Source organism: Lepisma saccharinum, chromosome 5 (genome assembly GCF_977018435.1).
Source record: "Lepisma saccharinum chromosome 5, izLepSacc3.1, whole genome shotgun sequence".
NCBI classification, from domain to species: domain Eukaryota; kingdom Metazoa; phylum Arthropoda; class Insecta; order Zygentoma; family Lepismatidae; genus Lepisma; species Lepisma saccharinum.
In genome coordinates this window covers 53,440,303-53,465,021 of record NC_139233.1, presented here as the reverse complement: position 1 = coordinate 53,465,021, position 24,719 = coordinate 53,440,303, and the positions used below count along the sequence as shown (strand labels likewise).

General features: G+C 37.6%; 1 protein-coding gene across 3 annotated transcripts in view; it reads right to left on the bottom strand.

Moving 5' to 3' along the window:
- LOC145987830 (mitochondrial import receptor subunit TOM70-like) overlaps window positions 1–24,295 on the bottom strand; it is a 55,992-nt gene extending 31,697 nt beyond the window's left edge. The window contains exons 1-2 of one of the 3 annotated variants that reach the window (XM_083122566.1): window positions 23,818–24,295; window positions 11,500–11,673 (exon numbers count right to left, since the gene is read on the bottom strand). In XM_083122566.1, coding sequence (XP_082978692.1) covers window positions 11,500–11,673; window positions 23,818–24,126 — 483 coding nt within the window. In that variant the 5' untranslated portion in view covers window positions 24,127–24,295. The remainder of the gene's footprint in view (window positions 1–11,499; window positions 11,674–23,817) is intronic. The other 2 variants (XM_083122567.1, XM_083122568.1) reach the window with 2 other exon arrangements.
- Window positions 24,296–24,719: the final 424 nt, after the last annotated feature.

Here is a 24,719-nt window from a genome sequence, read left to right as displayed (position 1 = left end):
GAACAAAAGGAGCTGATACTTCCTTACCACTTGAATGAATTAGTTCAACAGTAGACATACGATAATTAATTATAGCCTTGTACTGCCACAAAAATGGTGCTCCCAAGATCAAATCGGCATGTAATTGTTTAACTACATATAAACCCACGTGGAAAAATTCATCTCCTAACTGCATAATGACATATTTAAAACCTACAACTTTTATACGTTGCTCACCGGCGAAACAAGCCAACTGAATTCCTTCTATTGGTTCCAGCTTTATACTTGGCAATAAAGAACTTAGAGTGATCCAAACCTTGTAATCCAACAAATTACATTGACTACCAGTGTCAATTAAACAATTAAGAAACAAATCACAAATTCTTCCCTGTATTTCTGGTGCTTCAAGTAAAGGTGTAGGAGTTCCTTTATCTGTAACAGTCCACTCAGGCTCTGAATCAAACCACTCCAGCAAAAATGCAACAGGTAAAACATCTTCTTTATCAACGCCTAAATATTTAACTCTATTAAAGTCACCGAGACAAGACTTAACATGCAAAAGGTAAGGATCATAATTACAAGTAAGCTCCATGTGGTCATCCTTTGGCAGGGCGAATTGGAGCGCATTTCCCCGCCTTAGTTGTTTAATGTTCTCTGAGGGCTCCCACTAGTAGCATTAGTTACTGAGGAACATTCTTGATTTAAACTAATGTCATTGCAATTCATTCCATTTCGGAAATTTCCATTGTTCCTTGCTGAAATCTCTGAGTTAGTGTTAATGGAGTCACCTCGCAATTCTGTATTGGTCGGACTTTGAAATCTTCTATTCCTGTTGTATCTAGGTGCATCTGTATTATTGCCATTACTAGCGTTCCCTTGAGTGTTTGTTCTTCGATTGTTATTATGAAAGTACAAACTTCGATCGTTACCTTGTCGCCTATAGCTCTCTTGGTTAGCTCCAGATTGCCTATAGTTGTTTCTGGGATTCCTAGCAGCTGGTTGGCCCATAAGTCTCTCTGAAGCTACTGTTTGGGTAGATGAATCACTGCATGACTTATTTTCCATAGACACTTGCCTTACAAAATGCCTAGATTTTTCGAACCTATTCGAGTTGTACTCCCCACTTATATAATCACCAGGTAGTGACAAAGATTTGGTTTTATCACTAGAATATAAGTCTATTGTCCTGAGTTTTTGTGTTAATTGTTTAAGGTTGGAAATTTCGTGACAACCCACATTCTTAGAAACTGTTTCTGGCAATTGCTTCAGAATTACTCTTATTATCTCAGCTTGTTTAGGCTTTTCTACAAGGTTGCAATATGATGAATATACCTTCAATGCGTACGCTTCTAATGATAAACCAGAAGATGTATTGTATTTACGAGAACGCAAAACTGCCAGTTGGCTTTCTAACAAATCATTCGAAGCAAATTGTTCAAGAAACTTGCACACAAAATCATCATATGATGAGAAATTCCGTCTTTCACTATTGAACCAATACGCTGCAGTATTGTAGAAACATTTGTGAATAACTTGCAGGCGATATTGAGAAGATACACCAATCAAATTTAACATTGTTGTCAGCTGGTCTATAAACTCCCTAGCTGATTGTTTCGAGACGTCACCTCCAAAACGTGGTAACTGGCTTAGCTCATTTACACAAATAACTTTACCCGGGCATTCTCCAAATGGGTTTCTTGCAGAAATATTTGTATTACATTCTGCACGCGCGGGTTTACAAAACTGGTTTGATTCAAAATTTGGAGACTCAGAATTCTTAGAAGCAATGTTAATTGGATTATTCAAAATGTCATTTCTGGGAATGTAATTTTGATTACAAAACATCGGACTCATTGAAGTTGTAGTATTTGTATTACCAGCTACAGTATATAATGGCTTCTCACATGAAGGTATATGCTGAAAATACATTTGTGAAATTGGATTATTTGAATAAGCTTTCGTTGTACAACACTGAGTTTCATTATGAAAACTGGCATTCAGAGGACTTCCATAACCATAATGGTTAGTAGAACAAGGTTCATTGTAATGCACTCTATATGCATTCTCCGAAAGTGCGAGGTCCCTATTGGCCAACGGATGTGTAGTGAAATGAGCAGGTGATTCGTTACGTGATGGAGGATCCCACAAATAAGATGTATTGGAAAGCCTGTAGGTAAAATCAGTTCCAAAAGAAGTAGCGTTCTGACCTGATTTACGTTTAGTAATTACAGGTACATCAATATCAGATGAATCATAACCCGAAGAACCAACACCACGTTTGTCACTAGCCCGAAATTTAACATTTCGTGATCTTCGATTTGAATTTGCATTATTTGTTTGACAAGCCACATGCTCAGTTCGTTTACTATTTCCATCCTCTTCGCTCAGTTCTCGTCCTCCATTGAAAGTTTCGTTAGCAACACTGTTGCTGATGGCATTGCCTTGCTCCAAAGAAATAACCCTATCTCTAAGGTCATTTACCAAGGTTTCAGAGCTACATGTAGCAGTCTGAACTACCTTCATTCTATCTAATTCCGCATTTAATGTTTCAATCCTAACCTCATGTTGAGTAAATTTCTCCATAATTTCATCATTGCAGACTTCCAACCTTGCCAACTTTCCGTCATGACTCTTCATTTGTTCTTGAATAACTGAAACTTCGACATGCATTGTACTAATACCTTCATCCAATTTACACCTCAACTCACTGCTAACATTTTGACAAGTTTGGGCAACATCTTGTAACGAATGTTCAATATGATCAAGCCGGCCGTTAAACCTAACATTATGCTGCTGTAATTCATTTCGAATGGCTTGAAACTTCTCTTCCAGATTTTCATTATTTTGTTGCAATTCCCTTTGTAATATTTCATTATTTTGTTGCATATCCTTTTGCAACTCCTTTTGTAACATTTCATTATTTTGTTGCATATCCTTTTGCAACATTTCATTATTTTGTTGCAATTCACAGCGAATGTTCTGTTGCAACTTTTCTTGAAGATTTTCATTATTTTGCTGCAAACTTTGGGTAACCGTAACTTGAAATGCAGCAATAATCTTGTCCAAGTTGGGATTCACTGTACTTGTATAAGATTTTAACAAAAATGGATCAAAATCTGGTTTACAAGATTTACAAAAATAGCTTTCATTAGAAGAGCTAAATATTACCCAGTGCATTACAGTCAAACCTCTGCACTCCAAATGTTCCCATTTATTGCAGCTATTGCACTTCACAAGACGGGAATCTGCTTCAATGTTACTGCAACAAATAATATTCTTCATTGGGTCAGCATTTTCTTCAATAGTTTCATTTTCCCTGAAACTATCGACGACATCGGATCTTAAGAAAACTCCCGTTCTTAAGTTGTAAGAATGTTGCTTCCGATCCATTATTTAAAGTAATCAGAAGATAACTTCCATACTACATATTCACGAATCCTGGCTGAAGGTCGCCATAATTGTTGCTGTTATTTTTGTATTAGCAATTAGTAAAAATATATTATTTTTTTTAAGAAAGAAAATACTGAAATCTACTTACGAATTGGTATATTACACTATATCCCATAATACATAGTTAGAACAGTAACAGTGATAATGAAATGTCTTTCTTCTTATCAAAGATTTTTATCATTAATACAACTTAATTGTGAATGTTATAAAAAAGATGACAGTCACAATATACACAAAAATAGCTCCTACATGTGTTAAGCATTTTTATGACTAATAAAATAGTAGTAATACACAAATGCAATACAAAAAATGTAAATCATAATACAATGAAGTGTTATGTATTTTAGCAAATTCAATTGCTCAAGCGTGGCTTACTGTTTCCATGTATCTACTTTTAACCCATCATGCCTTTATTACTAGATATACAATAAACAATACAATATAATACAGCACAATACAATAAACGGTCAGATGGCAAGCATTTTTATGAAATATCAAGGTATTTCTCACATTACAGAATGTCGTAATTTATTTTGTTTCCCACTTTTCAGTCTTACTTTGCTCAGGGCATGATCAGTAATAACCAACGCAATAATATGATACAAGAAAATATAACATAATTTAATATAATAAAAAATAATATAATACAATATAAAATAATATAATGAAAAGTCAGTGTATAGTTTATATGCAGTTTTTAACATGTGACATAGCAGTTTACCCATCTCGCTTTACTTTTTCTATCTATCAAGCACATTCACAGTTGTTTTGCTGCACTTAGAAGAGCCAGCACAGTGGATGAGAGGTTTATTAGACATTACTGAACATAGGCGCCGACTCCATGGGGCTTGGGGGGGGGGGGGGCTCGAGCCCCCAATGTTAATGATGTGGGGCAGAGCCCCCCAAATAATTTTGCTTAACCCTTAGTACGCCGCACGGTCTGACGAAAGTAAGCCCAGTGTCGCCGAGGCTTTGAGCGCAAAATTTGAATTCGTATACATAATGGAGAAAAATCGTAATAACTCTGGCACTATGGGACCAATCTACTTCGGATAACTTTTGCTTTGCAGGTAATACATCGGTGCATGCAACCATGTAAAATTTGGATGCCCCAACCACGGGGGGGTTAAGGGCGGGGGCTGCATCCCCAGAATTTCAATGAAAAAAACATAAAACTTTGGAGTTTGCCCCCTCTTCTCCAGCTACTTTGGGGAGAAAACCGGAACTTTTGCTTTTTTTTTTCAAAGAATGGACCTTCCGCAACAGAATAAAACTTGATTCATGTTCGTGGGTGCAATACAATTTGAATAATAAGGCAAAATGTAAAACTCTGTTTTTTTCCTCAAAACAGCGAATTTGCATATTATTCATAAAATTGTTATAACTCTGACACTATGGGACCAATCTACTTCGGATAACTTTTGTTTTGCAGGTAGAACATCAGTGCATGCAACAAAGTAAAATGTGGATGCCCCAACCGCGGGGGGGTTACAGGCGGGGGCTGCATCCCCCGAATTTCAATGAAAAAACATAAAAATGTGGAGTTTGCCCCCTCTTCTCCAGCTACTTTGGGGAGAAAACCGGAACTTTTGCTATTTTTTTCAAAGAATGGACCTTCCGCAACAGAATGAAACTTGATTCATGTTCGTGGGTGCAATACAATTTGAATAATATGGCAAAACGTAAATCTCTAGCGAATTTTAGCCAATTTGCATATTATTCATAAAATTGTTATATAACTGACACTATGGGACCAATCTACTTCGGATAACTTTTGTTTTGCAGCTAGAACATCAGTGCATGCAACCAAGTAAAATTTGGATGCCCCAACTGCGGGGGGCTTACGGGCGGGGGCTGCATCCCCCGAATTTCAATAAAAAAAAGCATGAAAATGTGGAGTTTGCCCCCTCTTCTCCAGCTACTTTGGGGAGAAAACCCGAACTTTTGCTTTTTTTCGTTCACACTTGCATCTTGTGTAGCTACTGTAAATATATTACTTCCCTGTTGACTCGGCTCTTTGTGGAAATATGTCCTTGTGGAAATATGTCCAGAAGGAAACGATTGCGCAAAGATTGTGCGTTAGGGAAATCGATGAGCTGTTATATGATACGAACTGTTTTTCCTAACAGACGAGGGAAGGGAGCATTTGCAATCGTTTTTTTTTGTCTCTACTTCTGGCGCCTCTGGCTATCATCAAGCTTCATTGCATTTCTAACATAGAGGCGACAGAAAGCTGACACCGCCAAACCTCATCATATCCCCTCTCCCCCTCCCCCCCCCCCGCCACTACTTCAGCTGGATCACCAGGTCTAAACACAAAGAAGAATGTGTGCCTTATCAGTACTAAATCACAGTGTTGGAAGCTTGGAGGAAAACAGCATCGTAAATACCAAGCATTCATTGTGTCTGTCAACTGACCAGCGAACAGGTGAGCCCAAAGCCCAAACACGTGACATATTCCAAGAAAGGAGGGGGGGGATTTGGAATTTTCGTAAACACGATTGCAGAACCTGTTCCCGGCCGAACTGCCAGTGTTTCAACCTCAATATACAAATATAAGTGTGGCAAACCCTCGATAATTTTATCTAAAGCTGTTAGTTGCATATGTGCCACAGCGGCTACAAGGGACATACTTTTTTCGTTGCACAGGTGCAACGGCGGGGGACTAAGGGTTAAGAGGATCTAATGTAATATTTTGCTTCTCTTGTAAAGTTTACTCTGAATTGTGCCACATGAACTTAACTTTAAATACACATTTGAAATGTTCTAGACCATCAACTTGGGGGGGGGGGGGACTATGACCAGAGACAGCAAAACAATTGACTATTACTATATACTAAGTATGTAATTATGAGTATTGTTAATTTTTTTTACTAAAAAGAGTTTCAAAAAACGATGTGCATGAGCTAGGGCAGTGGATGGGACGTTCGGGCTACAAATAGCTCTCACATGACATTCAGAACGAGATCATTGATATATTAGGGAGATCTGTTTTGCACTCCGTGGTAGCAGATATTAAAAGTCGGGAATATTTTGATATTATGGTTGACGAAACTTGTGACATTAATATTCTGCATTCGAACTGTGAATAAAAAAATTGATATCTTTGAGGAATTCATGGGCTTTTATTAGGGGTGTGCGGGAAAGAATTTTCTTGGTCGGGACGGTATCAAGACGGGAAATGTTCGAAATTTCCCAAAGCTCTGAAAATCTCGAATTCTACACGTCATTTTCATTTTAAGTGATTTCTGGATTTAAAACTAACAATTTACGATAAGTTCCAGAAATTTACAAAGCAGAAAACGTCGAGAAATAACAACGTTTTAAAATGAGCATTCGGTATTTCCCGACTGCTCGTGATCCCGAAAAGTCGGGAAATCATTTCCCGAAGTCAGGATCGTGATGGGAATTTTTTTTCCCGATCCAGGTCCTGGTCCCGACATTTTGTTATCCCGCACACCCCTAGCTTTTATGAGATTTCAAACACTGAGGACAAAACTTTGAGAGAGAGTGAGTCATTCATTAATTTATGTCAGTGATAAGAGCCCCCCCCCCAATAATTTTGACAAGTCGGCGCCCCTGTTACTGAAGACCAAACTTTCGAGATGGAGGTAACCCTAACATGGGATTATTCATCACCCCCAAGAATGCAACTGTTACAAAAACAGGTCTTACTGACGTGAACGATAGGAATCAACTGCGACAATGACTCAAACATATAAAAGTACAAATAGTGGGAGAGGAATACAAAATGGTTTAATGTTCCAAAACTAATAACTCTGAAATTACATGGAATTTATTTTCTCATTGGGGTTATCGGTAACCCCTGTTAAAGAGTTCCATGGTTTAAAAAAAATCAGAGAATAAGTGGAGATTACTTCAGCTTCTAATGCTCCCTCATAGCCAAAACACAGTCTCGACATTGGTCCCAGTTTCGATCCTTGAAACATTTCTCCCTTTACCTTGACATAAAGCTATCGCTTGTTCACTGTACTATGCCATGCCAGGAAGTGTGGAGGCTGGGCACTGAAAAGCCAGAATGAATATGATGTGATCAGCACCATGCTCATCCACCCTTTCCAATTGATTAGAAGCAGGGTGAGCTATGTTGGAATAATTCCCACCTGAAATCATCCAACCAGGGAATCAAATACAGGTCTCCAGTGTGATCGAGAGACACCCTACAAACTGGACGACTGTAAAGTAGTAAGTTCTCCTCACTACAGGATCTCAAAGTAGAGAGGAGACCACAAACTACCTACACTAAATGGTGAAAGAATAGCAGTTACATTACCAAACTGCAATATAAAGAAATGACAGTCTCAAACAAATTCACTGGTTACACAATTGGCAAGTACAAGAATCCAGAAACAAGGCCCCTTCACCACAATGAATATTGCAGTGCAACATAGTTCTACCTTTCAGAATAACAGCTCGGTTCACAATAACAGCTCGGTTCACAATGTCTTAAAACCAGCAGGTCAACTTCATGTTAAAGTTTATGCTGTGCTGTGAGATATGAATCTTCATCACAAGATGTACTGTTATTAGGACTGAGCCGATACTACTTTGAACTAATACTCATACCAACACTGATACTCTTGCAAATTCCCATCAATAATGACACTTTGACATTGACATAGTTTAGAATATTTTGAGATATTTACATACTTATATTACTGTAGCTTATCAATCCACCAAAGTTTTGCTACAAAATGTTCATAATTTCACATGATAAAATTATTTAATCACAATACCATTTCTCCCTACAATGGTGTCAGCACAAGAATCAAAATTATGCATTTTTCGTAATGTCCAGGCTATTTATACTCCATGAAAGTATAGTGTGATATTTGCAGACCAGGTGAGATTCCAAGACTCTGGAAAAATGTCTGCAATTAAATTTGAACTGATGTTTTCTGATAGAAAGGCCACTGGTATTGGCTGGTAGCATGAAATGTTGTACTATTAAAACTGAAGTTACTCTGGTTGCATTTTAATTCACTGACATAACTTTGCTGTGTTAAAATGGGAAGGACAATCTAATTACATCTACACAGGGTTGACAAGATGTGTTTTTTTTTTAAAAAAAAGAACAAAACAAACTGTTTTTTTTTGTTTTAAACATAGTTTTAAACATGAGTTTAAAAAAAACATGTTTTAAACAAAAGAAAGTCAACCATTTCCCAGTAAATTATAGTTAAAGTCGGAAAAGATAAAATACTCATTTTTATGAGTACAGTGGCGGCAAGGACAGTTTATTTCCCTTTGGAGATAAGGTTTACCATACTGCGGGGCAGTAAATTCTTTAAATCCCGACATTCAGGATGGGGAAAATTCTCAATTTCACGACAAAGTCGGGATATGTTCGAAATTTCCCAAAGCTCTTGAAATCTCGAATTCTACACGTAATTTCCAACTTAAGTGCTTGTTTTTGCACTTCTGGTACAAATACTAACAATTTCCGATAAGTTCCAGACATTTACAATGCAGAAAACATCAAAAATTGACGACTTTTTAAAATGACCATTCGGCATTTCCCCGACTGCTTGGGATCCCGAAAAATCGGGAAGTCATTTTTTCCCCAATCCCAACTTTTCGAGATCCCGCACACCTCTACTGCAGGGACAAAAGTTGGGGGTAATAGCCCCCCTTTTTCTGCCACTGCTGAAGTAGGTTAGGATTCATATTCATCTAAATTTCAAGAAACTAAATATTATAGAATTACTATCCTCGTCCTGGAAAAATCAGACTGAAATATTACCCTCTGCCTGAACAGTTTATATAGCAGAAAACAATCTGCAGTGTCATAATAGATTCTCCAGATCAATTTATCTTTCCAAGTACAAAATTATGTTACCAAAAGTAAGCATCTGCGCTTCATTCAGTTATACAAACCAATGAATCATATCGCAAGAGAAAAAAATTCACGTCATGATCAAAATCACGCATTGTGTATTCAGATATTAGTTTCCAGCTACCACGAGTCTGAAATTTATAGGACAGTACGAAACAAAGAACTGAGAAGTTTCGAATTCTACAGTAAAGCACGGGTCTTTCATGTCGCGCAAAAGTTTTTCTACCTTGTGCATACATAGCTAGCCTGCCTAACCTAGGGTTACCAGATGTCCGGTTTTTCCCGGACATGTCCTATTTTGTAGCCTTATGTCCGGTGTCCGGGAGGAATTTGAAAAATATCATAAATGTCCTACATTTTGAGCATCACATAATAATAATTAAATTAGGGAAATACATAAAAAAAATTATGCAAATTACATGTCTATGGACTGCGCTTCCAAACTCATTAGTGAAATTTATTTTGATTCCGTCATTGCCCAAAAAGAAAAGAAAAGTTTGTCCTGCTAGAAAACAAATGATAAAATGGAAGCAATTAATGAACAAAGTTTTCGGACCACTTTCTGATGATGTTACCATTCTATGATGTTACTATTCAATGCCTAAGCGGAATTTCTTGCCTTTGGGTTTATACTGATGAAATAAGGTGCTTCCCATTCTGATTCAATATTTTGATTGTAAAGCAGGGGTATAGAGAACAAAGTTATTCAGGGTGCCTGCCAGTCAAGAGAGTAATGGAAGTCAAGAAAAAGTAAAGAAATCAATAAAAAAGCAATAAATTATTCTTGTGGTCAAGAATTTTTGTTATCACAATGACTGATTCGTTGATTTAGTTTATTTCTTCACTTTTTCTGCCCCTTTGGTTAATCGCGAAGGTGAGGATAAATGGTGGTAAGCAAAGATGGATGAAGGGACAGTCACAAACATATAGGGACAACAGACACAAACCCCACATAAGATTAAACTGGATGAGTCCAGATGCCAAAGGGTCCTGGGTTCAATACCCGGTGGAGAATCATAGTGGTTCAGATCCCACTTGAAACTGTAGGTCCAGTCCTGATTAGCCTTATTGTGCACAAAGTGGACTTAAAACACCAACTCGATCAATCAATCCAGATGACAAAGCATCGCTAGTCTGCCAAAAACAGTCCAGGATGCATTAATAGATAAAGCAGATCTAATTCTCTTCTTAAATAGTTACAGCTTCAGTTTTCATCTAGGGGTTTTCATTAAATATTTATTTTCTTAATTACGAATTTTCAACTTTACCTAAGTAGGGGTCGAGTAAATAAACGTTAAGAAAAACGGAAAAAGTCTAGAAAAGTCCAGAAAATGTCAAGAATTCTGGATGTGTTATTTTGGTAGACACCCTGTTATTGAACTAAAAACTATCCAAGATGAAACATTTGGGACCATTTCAAATTACGGTAATTGATGAATATTTGTTTGCCATTACAGGTCTTGAGAGTGTACTTTCATTACCATCAGCACAACAGACTCACAAGAGAAATTCTTTCTTTCATAAAGTCTGTAAAATGTTTGGTACTGGTCTCTATAATTTCAAGAGTTTGACTGTCCACTCTAACCTAAATATATTTTGATAAAACCTGAAATTTTGAGAAAAATTGGCTCCTCTGGGAAGTATTATTTAAATGTTGTAGTAAGAGGTGCATTGTTTAGTATGATTGCAAGTTTTGAAATTTTGCTTTTAAGAATTCATTTTTTAAAACTGAAAAGTGTGATTTTTCAATTACTTTCTAACATGTTCTATAGACATATGTATTATTTATTGAAAATATTTTGTGTCCTACATTTTGGGACAGCATGTCCTACATTTCCCTTATAGCGATCTGGTAACCCTAGCCTAACAACGTAGGAGCTTAGCCTAATATTAAGAAGCCTTCTCCTGTGACGTCAGAACATAAGGTTGCTCAAGTGTTGTGCGATAAGTGAAACCCGTACAGCACGGATTAATTGACACAGATTCAATGAAAATACAGGGTTGCCAAACAAAAAAATTAACAGAGACTATAAAATATCAAGTACCAAAATGTGTTTTAAACACTTCTAAAAAAACATGTTTAAAACATTTGTAAAAAAACAAAGCCGTGTGTTTTAAACATTTAAAACAAAGTGTTTTAAACACTTTTGTTTTAAATATGCCAACCCTGCATCTACATCATTCTCTCTTAAATTATCTCAAGCAAAACTTACCAAGTGCTCGTAGGCGGCTGCTCGATTTTGGTAGAAGGTGGAAAGATCTTGCACATTTTCATATGGGCAAGCTTGTATTGCCTCATTGTAACAATCCACAGCTTCATTATATTTGCCAGATTTAAAGTATTTGTTGCCTTTGTTCTTAAGATGCTGGGCCCGGTCCAAAGATGGCTAACAAAAGAAGAAAACTTGCTGTAATAATTTAAATATTTAACCATATGTATTATCTCAATCAAACCTTGGCGCACACCACATGCCATCATCATAATATTATACAGTGTATTTACCCTGTACAAGCCACATTTCCACAGAAACAACACTTTTTAACCTCCATCTTTTGAAAAACTCAATATGCTGACCAAGGCAGAAAAAATTATTTCATGGAAACAAGGCTTAATGGTGTTTTAACTCCATCTTTTAAATGTCTTACAACCATGTTAACCTTCCTATGGATAGCTATTGTTACCTACAAAGCTTCCAAAATGTAATCCTCTTGTTTTAACTCTAGAACAGACAGCCTGGGTCTATGGAACCCAAGTGGTATTGGTTCTCTAAATCTCTGATATGGTTCTCAACGTACTGTACTGTTACTCATAGTACATTCTGGTTATGTCAACTATAGGTCTCTAGTTCTATCATCGAGACGTTTATTGCATAAGCCATACTGCTACATGTGTTGAAATTTGGTAGGAGCCCATCAGTTTGTGTTTTGTATTTTGAGTTATGTAAAAGTGACATCGTTCTCAGTTCATCTGACCAGATAACTATAATGAAAAGGTGTTCGAAATATAAATTGAAATTGGAGTGGAACATGAGTTACAAATTTTACAAGATCCCTTTGTATATAATTTTAAACATTCCTTGTGCAAATTATATTTTATGCTCCCATCACAATAATACAGAAGCATATTATACACTATTATCTTGTTTTATTATGTGCTTCAATAAAAGGAAGGTTTTAGTGTACCTAAAAGAATTTTTCATTTGGGTAGAAGAAAGCATGGTCACTTGCTGCCAGGTCAGATGAATAGGGTGGATGTGGGAGAATGTTGACAGTGACTGTAGTTCTCTTTGATTTTGTTTCCTGGTGTGTGGCTGTGCATTGTCATGCAACTTCAACACATTACAAGACAACTTGCTTTGTAACATTGTTCATGGTCAATCCTTTGTGGCAGTCAGTCTATCATGATGATGTCCTGCTCATCCCGAAACACTGTTCCCATCTGTTTCTCTGCAGACTGTTGCACGTGAAGGAGCAGCAGCATCACTAAATGCCTGTGAATACACAAGGCCTTCACTCCCTCCTTCCATAAGAACCATGTGATCCATCTCTGCCTAGGATAGTTGCTTTCCATTGCTTGTCAGATTGGTTATTGTACTATGAAACTAAACTAACTGCTGCCTGCGACAAAGTACACGATACTATGGCACCATCTCATGGCTACATGAACATTTGGTTTCTCCAAATGACAGTCCGCTCCCACCTGCTGCATTGAAATCACAGCCATGGTCAGAATAATTTCTATACTGCCCTTGTTTGTATTGTTTTGGCTAGTTTTCGGGTTGTTGCTTCAATCTAAGTGTTGTGAAAATTAAGAATTTGCTGTTTGTAGTAACATAAATGCACACTCTTATTTTTTGTAAAACTTGTCCTGGGCTACATCCTGTTGAACAGTTTCAAAGATACCATATCTTGTTAAAATATAAAATATATTGAAGGTGATGTGAACTTTTCTGAACTTTGGGGGATATGGCACTTTTATTCCAAGTGAAAAGGATTAACTGAAGAATTTTCAAATGCAACTACTCCTACTGACCATCCTAGGAAGATCTGTGAGGTGGATGTCAAGATGTCACAATATCTGGAATTTTGCAGGTAGCATCCAAGTCATCTCCATGACACACAAGGAGTGGGAATAAGGCCATGGGGGAGACCAAGATGTCAGTGGAAAGAGCAGATAGCGGACAGTGTTAGGAGAAGATGAAAAGATTGGAACACCATGGAAAGAGAGGAGTGGTGGAAGACCAGGAAAAAAATGGAGAGGCTTGACTTCTATGTCGACGCAGCCAGAGGCAGGAAACGACAAAGGATGATGATGATGATATCAAAACCAGTGAAAAACCTGGTTTATTTTACAGCTGGGCCACTACTAGGGGTGCGCAATGCCTGCCACCATAAAAGGCCTTGTGCTTCAGAAATATATATATATATTACAAATCTTATATTCACATTGATTTCTTGTGAAAACGTGATTCCATTAAAATAGAAGAAGAAAATAAAAACATAAATCAGAAACATAGCTGATATAGTTTACGTAGCACATAAAAAAAGAAAAGTGAACTTCAAACATGGACCACAAATTTGCTGTGAAAAGATCTTGTGATTTTTTTTTCCAGGAACACAGTTTAATATCTTGTTTGTGACCCCAACCTTATACTGAATTCCTGTGGTAGGTGCATAGGCAGAGATACCAAGATTATTCATACAGAAGCTCGTAGACACCAAATTTGAAAATGTCCCATCTACACCCACTTTAGGAAAGAGAAGAGGGGGATAGATCGTGGCAGAAAAATTGTCCTGGTCAGGATATTTCATTTTGCATGAAACAAATCCGCAGCTGAAATACAAATAGAGATCTGGAGATACTATTATTCTTACTTCCTCAAAACACAATAGTGCATGCAGCTTCCATCCAAGTATTATATATGTAGTGTACATAACAATCTGCTAACAGCAGATAACAGTCCCAAGTGCCAAAAGGAGCTTCTCTTGTTTCAAATTAATAAAAATGTATTTAAGAATTAAACGTCTTCAAACAAACTCACTGCACTTTCACAATACCAGTGTGGAAAGGTTTTAACCTTTTGGATCCCAAGCGTCTCGATCGAGACGCTGTGTCAAGGTTGTAGTTTTTACGTTATAACTTTTCTATTTTTGGCTAGAATTTCGATTTTTTTATATATATTGTTCCTAACACATGTATTTAACAGAAATGTTTCTTGCACCTTTTTTTTTCTTCATGAAAATGGAGGTGAAAAGGCACTTCTCTTTTGCGTCTCTTTTCAAGGGAAAAGATAAATTTCAAACATTTCAACAATTTTTTAAAATAATTTTTGGGGGTTTTCTCCCTTCCCCCTCCATATATACAACTAATTTGCATAAATTTTACATTTTGTGCATTTTGACATTTTTTTCGGGGGGGCGGGGGCAAACACCACTTTTTTAAGAAAAGTATTTTTTAGGGGATTTCCCCCCTTTCACCCTCCATATGTACGCCGAATGTGCATAAATTATATATCGTCTGAATCTGTGATTCATTCTGCGTACAACGGTATATAGTTCATATCTCCAGGGCAAATAGTCTCTGAGCTAAAGTCATTTCAAGGTACCGCTGCATTTTGAAGCTTGAAACAGTGGCGTGCCCACCATTCTTTTTGGGGGGTACAACTCAAGTTACATTGGTCATATGATAATAATGCAAATATTTTTGTGTTCCTTACATGTGCATGTCGACACTGTCATGTACTTTTTTCGGGGGGGGCAGGGGGGCGAAACCCCATTTTTTAAAAAAGTATTTTCAGGGGATTTCCCCCCTTTCCCCCTCCATATACACGCCGAATTTGCATAAATTTCATATAGTCTGAATCTCTGGTTCATTCCGCGTACAACGGTATATCACTCATCTCTCTAGGGCAATTAGTCTCCGATCTACACTCATTTAATTGAAACTCTGCATTTTGCTCAAAATCGGCTCAATACTGTAATAATAACCATGTTGCTTTAAATGTAGAATTTTTCAAAGTATGGAAGGTGTTAATATTTACACTCTTTCAAAATATAAGGATATCCCAGCAGGAACATATCTAGAAATACATTTCAGATGGAGGTGGGGGGGGGGTTGGTCTCACCAAGTGCCTCAATAATAATAATAATTATTATTATAGGCCTATTTAATTAAATATGTAAATTAATATTGTATTGTTATTATTACATGAACAGAAAAAGATGACAAAAGTATAGAGATAGACACAACAGCATGTATTCTTACATGGTGTAGGTAAGATTGCCAAAATTTGTATGTAAACTGTCCTGGGAAGGAAATAAATGTCAAGTAGATAAAGAATTGAATAAATAATGAATAACAAAAAAGGAGTTAGATAAAATAGATGAAAAGCAAAGTTCTTGATTAATATTTTATGCATATTATCGTAAGAAGTAGTGTGCATAATTCTTTCGAACTGTCCTTCAAAGCTGTATGATCCCAAATCCTTGCTTTCCAATAAGTTTGGCGGAAAAAAAAAATAACCATCGATCATATGTCCTTTCATCCCAGGTACACATCCCACAGGACCTTGCATTTCGTAATGGCGGTCCTGCTTTAGAGATTTACTGATATCACCAGTTTTCCTGCCCTCAAAACTTACTTTACAACATATGCCGTATCTATTATTTTGTATTTTGTCCATGGCTTGAGGTAGCAATATGAACAAACAAAGTACTACATTAGCATAGATGCCTCACACTTGCAATTTTTTTTAAACACATAATTTTGTCCCTTTCTCAAATACTGATACTTTCTCTTTAAAATCAAATTTCAAATTTGAGATTCCTTTTCAGGAGTGGTCAATTATTAACTATCAACTCTTGGCAGTTTTCAATGCCCACATCCCAGGTTTGAACAGCTTCTACACAAAAACTCTGAGACTATACCTTGAACCTAGGTAATTTCTTAATAGGATTCAAACTTGCCATAACTCTTTGTGATCCAAACTTCTGCATCTTCAAACAAACTTCCAGTATGGCATCCATCAATCAGCTGAAGATTTCAAACTTTTTGTTATTTTTATTGGTGTATTTCTATTATTGTTATGTATACATACTATTGTTATTTTTAATTTGAATGAAATATAATGGTACTATGATATAAAATTTGTACCAGTTTCATAGATCAAAGACACATTAAAATCGGATATTTTGTGTTTCGCATGGTTCGTACTTACCAATTGTATTCAAGAACATAGTTCAAGGTGCCATTATGGTATTTTACACGAAAACAAACACAATTTTTCACATTCTGAGTGCTTTTTTTTATTCCTTTCTTCGCTTCCGAAACACTCAATATGGCGGGCACATCTTGACTCAAGTTGTGGGTATGCAGTGTTTCAACCTTCTTCACCGAAAAATACGTGCTATCGTGTTCGTCACCGGTGGAAATTATACATTATGCACAGGTAGCTGACGCATAGCCCCACGAACCATTTCTGATAAGGTTAGGTTAAGTTTGGTTACGTTAGGCAAGCATAGTAAAAAAAAATGAAAGGGTTTGAAACACTGACAGGGGCTTACGTCATCAAACGTACGCAGCATGCGGTTGTCTTAGGGCAAGCAAATGAAAGCAATGACAATTGTGAGTCGGTGAGCTATTTCTCTTGAAAAATACATGATTTCTAGGTCAAATATATTCCACGATGAAAGAAAATACCTCAACGAACGTTGTAAACCTTGGAGAAACTAATTTCCGTAAGTAGTTTCTTGTGTAAAATTGAAGAAATGTGTCTCCGATGTATGAAACTGTTACCATAAAATCAATCTACTCTGGATTCACGATTTTTTTAAGCTTTTAAAGTTACCGATAATGCTTTTCAAATGTTTAACTGTTGAAAATGTATTGTGCAATTCTAAAAATATAATAAAATATTCTAAAAACTGGTACTGGCATCAGGCCACTGTAACCTTGGTAACGATAGTATAAGCTGGAGATGGATTTCTTAAAATTTACAGGAGAAAAGACGAGAAAGTACTTACGGAATTGCGTTCTTGAGGACTTTCTGAAGCCGGGGAAATTGTTTTTTAGAATCGTGCAACGTATTTTGCCTGTAAATAAGGTATTTTTCGTCAATCATGCATCTCCGTTGTACGATAGCTCGTGCCGCCATTACTGTCGACTACGTGAATCAAATGTTCCGTGCGTTCGGTTATGTAACCCCCTCACAGTGTAGTCTCAAGAAAAGCTTGCCACAATCACCAAAGCGCAGAGAACGCAATTTCGCCTGTGTGACCCAATGCTCATCACGGGGCTGCTCTGCTTGATAATACGCTCGTTGCAGGGCACAGTCTTCATCATCGGCTCGAGCGGTATGTATCGTCCCACGGTGCACGCACAGCAAGAGCGAATTAGTGTTATTGTGGAGGCTCGTGGCGTTCTGTGTTTAAATATTTAAATATCAGCGCTACGTCACTGTGTATGTGCTGTAAAGCGTAACAATGGCCCTACATAAGTCTAAATTAGGAAGTGCCAAAACATTACATAGTCAAACAAGGGAAGTTATTTATAACGTCTACAAATTCATGAGAAATGAAACAGGTGCTACTCGCAATGTAAAAGAAATTCAAGTGAAAATTCTGGTGAGATGTTGAAACCTGAGTTGTACGCCTTGGTTAAGACCCACGAACCCTCATACAAGAAATATCAAATTGACAGACTGCTAGCCAGCTATGGCCACACTGTCCTCCGCCTCCCTCCGTATCATCCGGACTTAAACCCGGTGGAAATGATTTGGGCTGAAATTAAAAATTACGTAGCTCAAAAGAATATCACTTTCAACCTCGATGATGCAAGAACGTTGCTCATGGAAAAGATAGAGTCAATTGGAGCAGAGGATTGGGCAGCTTGCTGTAGCCATGTAAACAGCATTGAAAACAAGTACGAGAACATTGAGAGTGATCACATATTGGATAAAGCATCCGAACGGATTGTCATCAACCTGGGAGCCGACAGCGACACTGATAGCGATAATGATAGCACCATGGATTATGATGGCAGTGAAGATGAAATGAGTTGGATTCATCTACTTCAAGAAGATGCAGACTATGAACACATTATGTAAGTATTATTATTACAATTTTTACTATTATTCATAATTGTAATAAAGTACTAAATTCGCTGCGCCTCTTACAGTTTTCAATTTGTGTGTTAACATTCAGTCGGTCGAGACCCCTAGATCGGCTGTCGCCTTGCAAAAATTCGTCTACGAGTCAACCTTCGTTCAGACGAAGGGCAGAGCTACAGAGTTGACCCAAATGTTGGCGAAAGTCCGCGCAGATTTTTGTGGCAAGCTTTTCTTGTGACTACTCTAGCAACCACGTGGAAGTTTGACAAGATGACGTGTGAGCAGTTTTTTTTTTTCCAATGTAAGGTAAGACTCTAGTTTACGTCCTTTTCATAAGGAATACGTGTCATATATATCGTTGGAAAGCTTATTTTATAAGGAATTCAACAACGTAAATCCCAAAGCAAGTGAGTAGGGCTATCGTGAACAGAAAGTGTAAAAAGAAAAAGGTACTTACCTGAAGAGATGCCGGGTGCCGCACCACGATCACGCACTGCGAACGCAAAGAAGCAATCACCATGCAGATGAGGACGTAAAGTAGAGTCTAGCCTCAATTTTGGCTTAAAAACCTTTTGTGAATAGTTTGTGCAGCATTTATCGGTTCATAAGTTTTGAAACACTGCACATCAGCTGACGATACTGCATATCAGCTGACGATAGACAACGCGAGTCAAAATTTGCCCGCCGAATTAGCAACGACCAATAAATGATTATAATGTTAAAAATAACGCTTTTTTCATGGAAAAAAAGTGATCCCCAGCTTGAAAAATCTTCCGCTATGCATATGAGGTAAGTAGCAATGATTTTTATTTGAAAACATCGAGTTTAATGTGTCTCCGGCTTATACTACTGTTACCGTAACTTTGTATACGAGTTAAGCCTACCAGGAAAGATTTTCATGTGAGAAAATACTAGCTTTATTAAAATAAAAAAAAAAATCAGAAAATTCATTAGTTCGACACCTTTTCATATACTATAGGTTTGTGTTGTACTAGATACTGTTGTGGAGAAATCAATTTCAATTAGTGCCATTAATCCCTTTATCGGGAAATATTTAATCATACGGTAAAAATTTACTATCCTTCGGACACCTCTATTTTTTTGGTTTCGTCAATTTTTGACATTGATACTTACGTATCTGCTTCGCGGAACATTCCTGAAGGTGTATTAACTTTGTTTTGATGAAATTAATTGCAATTTTTCACATTACCAGAACATCTTTCTGGTAGGTGTTTTCCCTTGCCTGAGACACAATATCGCGAGTACACCTTCCTACATAATTGCGCGTCCGGCTTCTCTTTTGCCAAATTTTTTACATTCAAACTTACGTATCTGCTTCGCGGAACATTCCTGAACGTGTATTGACGTTGGTTTGATGAAAGTAAGAGCAATTTTTCACCTTACGACTACTTCTTCCTCCTACCTTTCCGTTTGCCTCACACAATACATGGCGCGCACACCTTCGTAAATAATAACACGTAGGAATGATGCATCGGCCTTGTTTTTTCTCGATTTTCAATTGTTATGCAGTGTTTCAACCTTCGGAACCCAAGAAAAGCCCGTCGACAAACTTAATCAGATCTATTTCTTTTTAAATTTATTTTTCGCGTTCTGACACCAAATTTTAACTATGTATCCCAACCTAATCAACTAACCTATCCACGCACCAATGGTTCGTGGGGCTATCTTTTTCACTATTGAAACCTTTGCGTGGCCTACTAACCTATCCACGCGCCAATGGTTCGTGGGGCTAGCGCCAATGGTTCGTGGGGCTATCTTTTTCACTATTGAAACCTTTGCGTGGCCTACTAACCTATCCACGCGCCAATGGTTTGTGGGGCTAGCGCCAATGGTTCGTGGGGCTATCTTTTTCACTATTGAAACCTTTGCGTGGCCTACTAACCTATCCACGTGCCAATGGTTTGTGGGGCTAGCGCCAATGGTTCGTGGGGCTAGCGCCAATGGTTCGTGGGGCTAGCGCCAATGGTTCGTGGGGCTATCTTTTTCACTATTGAAACCTTTGCGTGGCCTACTAACCTATCCACGTGCCAATGGTTTTTAACAATTGAAACATTTGCGTTGCCCTACTAACCTATCCACGCGCCAATGGTTCGTGGGGCTAGCGCCAATGGTTTGTCTACACCCGGCACAAACTTTACAACACACCCATCACAAGTCATTCTCCAAACCCTCGATCCACAGTTCTAACTCTCGTCGCAAACGCAGGGAGTTCGAAACACTGGATACCAACAAAACACAATCACGACACGTCATGATAGTCACGACGGTGTATGAAGGTGATGGTGTATGAAGGTGTACGAACTTCATGGTATACGCAGATGTACGCGCCAAACGCTATCTCCGTCGGAGAATTAATTTTCAACGAACAACATGAATTTCAGCTATGAAACATTGCAACATCACACAAAACACCTTCCCGATGTTCGACAATGCTACAGGAACTTATTACGGTAAGTATTCTCTTCTGTACAAATAAATAAATGTGTCCGAAGGATAGTAAACTAGTACCAAAAAAAAAAATAATAAGATACGAAAATACTAGCAACACGTTTGTTTACTGCTCTTTGAAATAGGTTGTTCCATTGGTTCCTATTTGATATCGCTTTCGTGCATATAACTGGATTAGGGTGACCATCCGTACTGATTTTCGCAGTACAGTCCTTTTTTTGATGGGCTGTCCTGCAGAATACGAAGCCATGTATAAAATTAAGATATGTCCTTTCTTTCACATATGTCCTGCGAAATGTCCTGATTTCTACTCCGGTCTCCGAAGTCCAAATATTTATTTTCTATTTATATTTTCTTTTGTTTTTTCCATGTCAACAGTTTATGCAGTACATACTTTTCTGTTGTGGTCGGGCTGGAGAGAATGAACATCCGGTTAGAACAATGCGTAGTTACCACGGCAGAGAGCAGGTTGTAGACAGTTGCGAACAAAAGGGTCAGGTGGCGCCGATCTGTTCAGTTGTTGCGGGGTGCGTAGAGTGGAAGTCTCGTTCCTGAAGTGCACGTCTCGTATTTCAACATTGTCGGGTGAAGATGCCTCCTAGGAGGAAATGTGCATTTAATTCAGAACTGAAATCTCTTTATCCATTTCTTAAGAGAGGCAAAAGCGATAGTGATGTTCACTGTGAAAAATGTTCAGGTGAGTTTTCAATTGCAAACAGTGGAAGGTGTGAAATAACACGACATCTGCAAACGGCAAAACACAAATCTGCCGATGCTGCTGCTGCATCTAGTGCTACTCTTTCTACATTTTTTCAAAACGAGAAATTTTGGGCCTAAAGAACAAAAATTGGCAGCAGCAGAAGTGTGTTTTGCATTTCATACAGTGCAACATAATCAATCGTTTCGTTCTACAGACTGTAGTTCGAAACTTGTTAAGAAGTGTCTCGAACCACAATATGCTTGTGCAAGAACAAAATGTGAAGCGATCGTGACAAATATGATAAGCCCCTATGCAATTGCAGAGCTTCAGAAAGAGTTGGATCAGGTAAATGACATTACAGTTTACACAGATTCGTCGAACCATAAAGCTACGAAATTGTTTCCATTGTTGGTGCGCTACTTTCTTCCTTTGAGCGTAGTGCACATTAAAGTTCTGGATTTTCAAGATCAGTGTGGTGAAACGTCCGATATTGTGTCTTCGTATATCGTGAAAACATTAAATGAATACAACATTGAAACTAAAGTTGTTCGATTATGTGCTGACATCACCAACTGCAACTTTGGAGGAGCAGCAAGAAAAGGTAAAAACAATGTTTACAGTATTGTTCAGCAATGCTTAAACAAACCAATTGTAGGTGTAGGTTGTTCTGCACATTTAGTGAATAATTGTGTACAAACTGCGATGGACTGTTTACCGATTTGCATAGAAAGTGTGGTGCACAAAATATACTCATATTTTTACATGTATACAGTACGTGATCACATCACCCCCCACTCCCAACCGGATCAAGAAAGTGTGGGGCGTTACCCCCACACCCCCTATACGCCCTCATGGCATAGTGCTATGCACAGGGGAGCACTTTACACTTACACTTTACAGTACGTGAACATACTTTACGTGAATTTTGTGACTTCGTGGAGATAAGAGTTCTCAAAGCTTCTTTCTTATAGAAAAACTAGGTGGCTCTCTTTGTTGCCAGCCGTAGAGCGCATACTTAAACTCTATCCAGCATTGAAATCATACTTTCTACTTTCTATCACAGCACAAGTGTCCCACAATCATTAAAATGTTCTTTGAGGACCCCCTATCTGAAATATGGCTTTATTTTATCCATTCCAATGCAGCAATTTTTAATAACTTTGTTCACTGTCAATATGTTTCTATGATAGAAGGTTCTGCATTGATTGCAGAACTTAAACAAAAATTAGTTGTCATATAACTGCCTTTTTTTGCCTCTTATAGTGCAGTCGAAACTGAAAAGTCTGGAGGAAAATGGGTTTGTTTGTATGTCAAGTTTTAAGGAACATGTGCGTTCATTTTATTCAAATTGTATTGAATATATTAATCAGTGGTCCTCTCCCTTTTATGAAATGACTGTGTTGGATTGGGTAAAACTGGATTCGATGATCGAATGGGACAGGGTGCAAAATAGTGTACAATTTTTCAACAAATTGTCAGGAAAGCAACTTAATGATTCTTATCTCTTTGATGAAATTTCAAATGTAAGAGCGTATGCTACTCTTGAAAAACTGAAAGCATGGAACACTGCTCAAATGAGAGTAGATTTAGGATGGGTTGAGATATTCAAATATTTTCAGGAAAAATGTATTTCCTTTTATCAGGTATTTGATATTGTAGAGTTCAGTTTGTGCCTTCCAGCCACAAATGCACCCACTGAGAGAGTTTTCTCATTAATGAATAACATGTGGACTGCTGAGAAATCTCAATTGAAAACTGAAACTCTGAAACACCTAATAATAACTAAATATAATTTCAGTTGTACCTGTAGTGAATTCCATGATATGGTTATGGAAAATACAAAGTTATTACATGCTATTCACTCGAAGCAAAAGTAGAGAACCATTAAGGATGATACTTAAATATTGGTACATTTGATTATGAAATATTTGTTAATTTGAAGTTATTGGAATTGTTCTAAAGACTTAAAGTGTAAGTGACATGTTCTCAACAAAATTTTGCTCACAACTGTAGTTTGTTTATTTAATATGTCAAATTTTAAATACATTTAGTTTTCATTTTTGTTTTACGCCACTCATATACTTTGGGGAATTTATCAAATAAAGTAATAATTATTTTTAAAACTTTTGTCCTTTATGTCTTTCCTTTTTTGAAGAAAGTTTGCCATGGTATTTGTGTGTACTGTTTTTTGCTGGTAAGGATCTGGTCACCCTAAACTGGATCGATATAGCTGTCTAATATATATAAACACTTACTGCGATATTTAATTGGGACTCTGCTTTTGCGAGATCCTTTCCAACATCTGCTGGATTTTCAGCACCAATTACAGCATCGCCAGATTCACCGGCATCCATGGACGAGCCCTGGCTAGCTGTTCCAAGAGAAGGTGTTGTCTCTTTCATACCATCTGATGATTTACGCCTGTCTATGCCAGTTGATGGTTCATTACTTCTAAGGTACCAATAACCGAAACCAAGTACCACAGGAGCTCCTACCGCGAGTGCAATTTGCCATTTTGACCAGGAAGAGCTGCTGCCTGCAGCAGCCCGACTGGGAGCAGCCATGTTCACAATCACAAATCACAGATTAATGGACGCAACAAAGACTTTATATGTAGCAGGAAATCAACAATCTTATGATTTACAGCAAAACTAAACAACCGACATGGTAGATGTACAAATATATTCTCTGGATATCTAAATTTCTTTGTATTAATTATTTCTATGTAGGGACGTGCGGCACGGATTTTTTTCTATCAAGAAGGACAATTTTGGGAATCCACACCACAGACTAGAATCCAGGCCTTCTGGAATCGGGAATTCGATTCTTCTCGACATTAAAAATCTCGAATTCAAGACAAAGAATCCCTAACCCCTTCAAGCGATGGAAACGACTTAAAAACATTATTTCTATGTGCTTAATGACACCAAATTTAGTTCTCTTTCTGCATAAAGCAAAACACATGCTATTCGGTCCTTTCGAGCTATCCTGCCTTTTAATATATTCTTAGCTTAGCTTCACAAGACTGTCTTTTTCGGATACTTATGATTTACTATTTGTTAGAAGGTCTGGGATGCATGTATATTTAATTATCGATCTTGACAAGAAAGTTTGAACGCCGCACATTGTATCGCTCGCGCCCCAATGCAAAGCTTAG